This window comes from Phocoena sinus, chromosome 7 (genome assembly GCF_008692025.1).
Source record: "Phocoena sinus isolate mPhoSin1 chromosome 7, mPhoSin1.pri, whole genome shotgun sequence".
Classification (NCBI taxonomy): Eukaryota; Metazoa; Chordata; class Mammalia; order Artiodactyla; family Phocoenidae; genus Phocoena; species Phocoena sinus.
This window is the reverse complement of record NC_045769.1, coordinates 95542435-95548434: the sequence shown is the minus strand read 5'-3', so window position 1 is coordinate 95548434 and position 6000 is coordinate 95542435. Positions and strand designations below refer to the sequence as shown.

The 6000-nt window shown below is 42.4% G+C and overlaps 1 protein-coding gene across 2 annotated transcripts in view; it reads left to right on the top strand.

Annotated features, from left to right (window-relative positions):
* The first annotated feature begins 3101 nt into the window (after positions 1–3101).
* RAB3GAP1 (RAB3 GTPase activating protein catalytic subunit 1) overlaps positions 3102–6000 on the top strand; it is a 125700-nt gene continuing 122801 nt past the window's right edge. The window contains exons 1-2 of one of the 2 annotated variants that reach the window (XM_032638613.1): positions 3102–3141; positions 3244–3299. In XM_032638613.1, coding sequence (XP_032494504.1) covers positions 3124–3141; positions 3244–3299 — 74 coding nt within the window. In that variant the 5' untranslated portion in view covers positions 3102–3123. Of the gene's footprint in view, positions 3300–6000 lie in introns of both variants that reach the window. The other variant, XM_032638612.1, reaches the window with a different exon arrangement.

Genomic DNA, 6000 nt, shown 5'->3' with positions numbered 1-6000 from the left:
CACAAGGTGCTTTCTGTGGGTGGCACCTCCTGAAGCAAGACTTCAGCATGCCATGTAAATGCTGCCCCCTGGGGTTGTGTGACTGCCAGCTCTGTGGATTTCCTGCCTCTCACCTTATCAAGAAATTCAGTCTTGCATCTCCCCTCCATCATCAATCTCTCTCTCATGCTCCTAGATTATTCGAATCAGCATACAAACATAGCCACTATCCTCTACCTTAAAGACAAACAAAACCCAAGAAACAACACCAACAATCACCCTTGACCTTATATTCCTCTTTCACCTGCTTTATCAACAGCAATCAATATATTTTTAAAAAATATTTACTTATCTATTTATTTGGCTGTGCCTGGTCTTTAGTTGCAGCATGCGAGCTCTTAGTTGCAGCATGCAGGATCTAGTTCCCTGACCAGGGATCGAACCTGGGAGCCCTGCATTGGGAGCACAGAGTCTTAACCACTGGACCACCAGAGAAGTCCTAGCAGCAGTCAATATTTACCATCCCGAAACATTCTCCTTTCTCGAGTTCTATGCCATTACTCTTTCCTTGTTTTCCTATTTCTCTACCCACTCCTTTCCTCTCTCACTATATACTTTCCTTTATCCATTCTCTAAATACAAAATTGCTTCAAGCGTTTTATGAGGCTCCTCTTCTTTCTATATTCTCTTAAGTCTTCTCATCTGTTCTTGTGATTTAAAATACGCCCAAGTGCGTATCTTTACCCCAGATCTTGCCTCTGAGTTCTATTCTTACACCCAATGTTCTCCTTTACAGCTCCCCTTGAATATCTTACAAGCATGTCAAACTTAACGCTTCCCAAACCAAACTCTGATTTTCTTGCTCCTTCCCATCTTCATCTCAGAAAATGGCACCATCCTCACACAGTTGCTTAGGCCAGAATCTTGCAAAATATCTTTGATTCCTACCTTTCCCTTATCCCTGCATTTAATCCATCATCAAGTCCTGTCTATTGTTTCTCCAAAATACATAACAAATCAGTTTACCTTGTCTGCTGACCCCCCTAGTCAAAGCCTCCACACCATCTCTCTTTGGATGCTTTAATAGTCACGAGCTGTTCCTATTTCTTCTTTTGTCCCCCTCCCCAATCCATTCCTGTAGCATCCAGATTTTTGCAAAATGTAAATTGGATCACAATACTCTCTTGCTTAAAACATTTTAGTGAGGTCCATTGTGCTTCACATAAGGGCCATACAGCAGGCCCTATATGGTCTGGCGCATGCCTACCTCTCCAACTTCATTGCAACCACTGTGCTCTAAGTGTCCTCTTTCAGTTCACTAGACACATCAGACTTTCCTACCTTTAAGCCTCTGGATATGCTATTCTCTGTCCTTAAAGGTCTTCCCTGCCCCCAACCTGGCTGCCTCCACCTTATCCTTCAGCTGGCCCCCAAGATTCTTCTTGTCAAGGTCACCAATGACCCCCACGTTGCTAACAGTGATACTGACACATGTAGCATCTCCTCTTTTTGTTTGTGCAGTATTTTCCAGTTTCCCTACTTGATCTTGAGTTCCTTGAAATCAGGGATTGTATCTGCCATATGTCTTCATTTCCCTGCCATCTACCATAATGGTTGGCTTATAGTAGGTATTTAATAAATGCTTATAAATGAATGAAGTGGAAGTTCAGACCTCTTGGGAAAGATTGCTGCAGTAGTAACTCCCAACTCCCACTAGTGTAGTGAACAGAAACTAGAAAGAATATTAAGAGACAGGGATTCAAGTCTTGGCACTGGCAATAATTATCAAATTCTTCTGACCTAAGTTAACTCATCTGCATCATCTACATCACTAAATTTTTGATATCTTACTCTTAAGATTAAAAATTTTAATTGCTAAAGCTGTATTTCTGAGTCCTCTACCCACGAATCCCTTCTTGTGAGTTGCAGAAAATCAATAAATGAGATTTAATTTTTAAAAAACTTTATTTTTTAAATTTATTTTTTGCTGCATTGGGTCTTCGTTGCCATGCACGGGCTTTCCCTAGTTGTGGCGAGCGGGGGATACTCTTTGTTGAGGTGCATGAGCTTCTCATTGGGGTGGCTTCTCTTCTTGAAGTGCATGGGCTCTAGGACTGTGGGCTTCAGTAGTTGTGGCACATGGGCTCAGTACTTGTGGCTTGTGGGCTCTAGAGTGCAGGCTCAGTAGTTGTGGCGCATGGGCTTAGTTGCTCCGTGGCACGTGGGATCTTCCTGGACCAGGGATCAAACCCGTGTCCCCTGCATTGGCAGGCGGATTCTTAACCACTGCACCACCAGGGAAGCCCTTTAAAAAACTTTTAAAAAGCTTTTAATTACGAAAAATTTCAGGCCTAACAGAAGTAGGGAATAGTATAAATACCCAGGTAACCATCAGTGGCTTAAACAATAATCCACTCATGGCTAATCTTGTTTTATTTCTAGCTCTATCCACTCCTCCCTCCCCTTATTTTGAAACAAATCCTGGACATGGTATGATTTCCTCTGTAAATATTTCAGAATGTATGAGATATAATTACTAACTGCTAGCTGGCACTCCTTCTGTTCCTCAATGACTTAAAAAGTGTTGTGTTCATTGCACAGCATGTTGCTCTTCTCAGAAACCAGATAAATAGCATAATGATTTTATTTGATGACTTACCCAAACTAAACTCTCTGAGGGGTAGGGGTAAGGGAGGGTGGATATTATGGCATCTAGCTCAGTGCCTTGCAATCAATCAGCAGAGGTGGAAAGAAAAACAGAAACACAAGCGATGTGTTTTAGGTTTTTTAATACACTGGTATACCCACATGAGTCTAGGGCCTTGTCTTACCTCTTTGCTTCTGTTCCCTTCCTGAATTCATTGCTCTACAGGAAAATTTTAAGTTGTATTAAATCAGCCAAAGAACGGGGACTTGAGGGCAGAGTAAATTCTTCCTCCTCAGGAACAAAAAACATTAAAAAAGAAAAATCAAATGATTTCAGCCTGAGATTTTTCCTAGCGGGACTCCGAGGGCGGGGCTGCTAGGAGGCCCCGCCCTTCCCCTCCCCGCCTCCGCCAGCTCTCGGCTCTCCTCCCTGCGGCTCCCCCCGCCCTCCTGCTCTTCTTCCCGGCAGCCCTAGCGCCCGCCTCGGCGCTCTTCAAGATGGCGGCCGACAGTGAGGTGAGGTGTTTACTCCCTCCGTATCCCTATCTCTGTATAAGTTTGATCCTCCGTGTCAGCGCCTCGGAGCTCAATCTCTTTCTTTCCTTTCACTTCCCGCAGCCCGAGTCCGAGGTATTTGAGATCACGGACTTCACCACTGCCTCGGAATGGGAAAGGTGAGTGAGTCGTTATCATTGGTTGCCAGCACTTTGGGACCCAGCGTCTCCCCCCGCTACTCCCCCAGCATAGACTCCCCCAACCCAGACGCCACTTATGCGGGAAAAGTAAGACCCGTGGGTGTCTGGGTCTCCGCCTCCTCCCTGCTGTGGTCGGCCGCAAGCCTCTTCTGCGTCTCGCGTCTGACCAGCCCCGGCCCGCCCACATCAGCCAAACCCCGGAGGAGTTTAGTTTTCTCCGCTCTCCGGCCACTCTCCTTAGACCTTTGGTTCTCTCGTTGCTGCCCGCCCGCAGAAACAGTTCCCAGGCTACCGCTTCCGTTCCTGCGTTCCTTTCCGTGTACGTCATTTTGTTATAGTGAGCAATAAACTTCGCAGGTGCTTTTTTCATTCTTTCTTTTTTTCTTGCCGTGTACGTCCTTTTCAGGAGGAGGCCTTTCTTCAGAGTCCTGGTGGTTGTCCGTCTGCCACTCCCACCAGCCTCATCTTGTCTTTTAGAATAACCTTTTGAAATAGTCCGCGTCTGGCTCGGGAACGCTTTGATTCAAGTTGTTCCATTTCAGTGGGTAATGTGCCCAGGCTTCCGGTGCCATCACACTCCCAGTTGAAACAGCTACGTGAAACTGTAGGATCGCTGGAATTAGTTGAAGGCCAAGTTTGGGGAGGAGTGATAGCTTGGATCCAGGTGTTATCAGTTTGATGTCCCAGAGGCCCTTCAGGTTTTCTGAGTGTTGAGGTCAGTAGTGAGCTTGTTGGAACATTTTATAATCTTTCTGGTTGGGAGAGGAAATCCATCTGGTTGTGAATGTCATGTCATTAAACGGCACAGAAGAGATCCTTGCTGGGATACTTGTTTGACCTGTGGTCCCTTCCCCCGCCCCCCCCAAAAAGTCCGTAAGACACAAGCACAGTGGCAAGGCTTTATTGAGCAGGTACTGTGTGTTCAGAACTATACTAACAGAGAAGAACAAAGCCAAAACAAAACTCTTGAGCCATGTGTTAAAAAAACAAAACAGCAAATAGTTAAACTACTTTAAGGATGCTATTGCTGTGGATTATAATTGTTGGAGGTATTTTCATAGAAGAGAGGAAATGTGCTGGGCCTGGAAAGTGGAAAGTAATTGGTTAAATACGAGAAGGTCCTGATGTGAACAGAGACAGGTGAAAACCTTTGGGATTTAATGAAATGTCTTTACTGGAGTGAAGGCTGTTTGTTGAAGGGAAGTAAACAAGATTATTAAGGAGGATAGGACCAGGTTATAGATAGCTTCCAAAGCTAAGTAAAGGAATCTAAATTTGGTGCTTTAAGACCAGTGATTCTCAAACTTCAGTGTGCGTCAGAATCATAGTTGATGATTCTGTATGCCTGAGATTCAAAAATTTGCATTTCTAACAAGCTCCCAGGTGATGCTGCTGCTACTGCTGATCAGGAGACCACACTTTAGAACATTAAAGAGCAGTAGTGAGGGACCCTTGATTTTAAAGTGGCAAAGTGATATGAGAGTGGTTTGAGGAGATGAGGTAAAATGAAGTTACTTTGATTAGGTTGTTGATTTGGAGACTGGAGAGAGAGGCTAGGAGGGAAGATTGTTAGACATTTCAAAGAAATCGATGATAGGCTTGATGAAATGTACAAGTAGAAAAAAAAAATCAAACATGGAAATGCAGTTTCTTGCCTGAGAGAATGAAGATACGAAAGTGGCAAAGGGAGAAGAATCCAGTTTTAGACCTGTTGAATTTGAAATAATAATGTCTTAAAGGTAGTTAGAAAATGTAATTTGAATCTTGGAGAGTGGGATGAGGAAATAAGGGTATTTAATAGAAAAATGATCACTTTCCACTAGCTAAATATTTAAAGTATCCTGAAGTGGACTGTTAGATCCTTTAGCTTCTTATTTGGAAGTAATTGTTAACACAGCTTTGAAAACTACCACAAAGTAGGAACTTTGAGTTTTGACTTTTAAACTCTTGTTTCTAGAGTAAAACCAGTGTTTTACAGTTCGTGGGAAAATGTTAAGACTTTGGAGTCTTTTAAACCTTGAGTTTAATGTTTGAATGAAATTTCTTGTCAGTATGTTATGAGCCATATGGACAGTTTATTGAGAGAAGCCAATAACTCTTTTTATCCCTTGTCAGTTGAAAAAATACTGAGTACCCATGTGTCAAGCACAGTGCAGAGCATTAGGGATGTGGTGGTCAGTGAAAGCATATGGTTCCTGCTCTTGCTGAACGTACAGACTAATGGAATAGATAGACATGAATCAAACAATCGTACAAGAGCCTGTAATTAAAATTGAAATACTGAGAAGAGAAAGAAACCTGGTCTTTTAAGAGCATATAACAAAAAAACCTAATACAGAATGAGAAGTAAGAGGAAGTGACTCTTCAGGTGAGATCTGGAGAGCTTTCAGGGATAAAGTTATTACATTTTTCTAATCAAATATTAATACAGGAGAGAGTCCAATTTTGGTTTGTTTTAGTACTGATAGGATTCATACAATGAATATTTTAAGATGTTCTTTCTTTTATCATGAAAGCTGTATTACTTTAAATTTTTATTATAATACATCATTATAAAATAAGAAAGAAAAATCACCTGTAATCCTACCAGCAGGAGATAGCTACGGTTAATATTTTGAGAAAATTCCTTGTAATCTGTGTGTTGTAAACTTTTTGTGTTAAACTGTATTAATATTTCTAA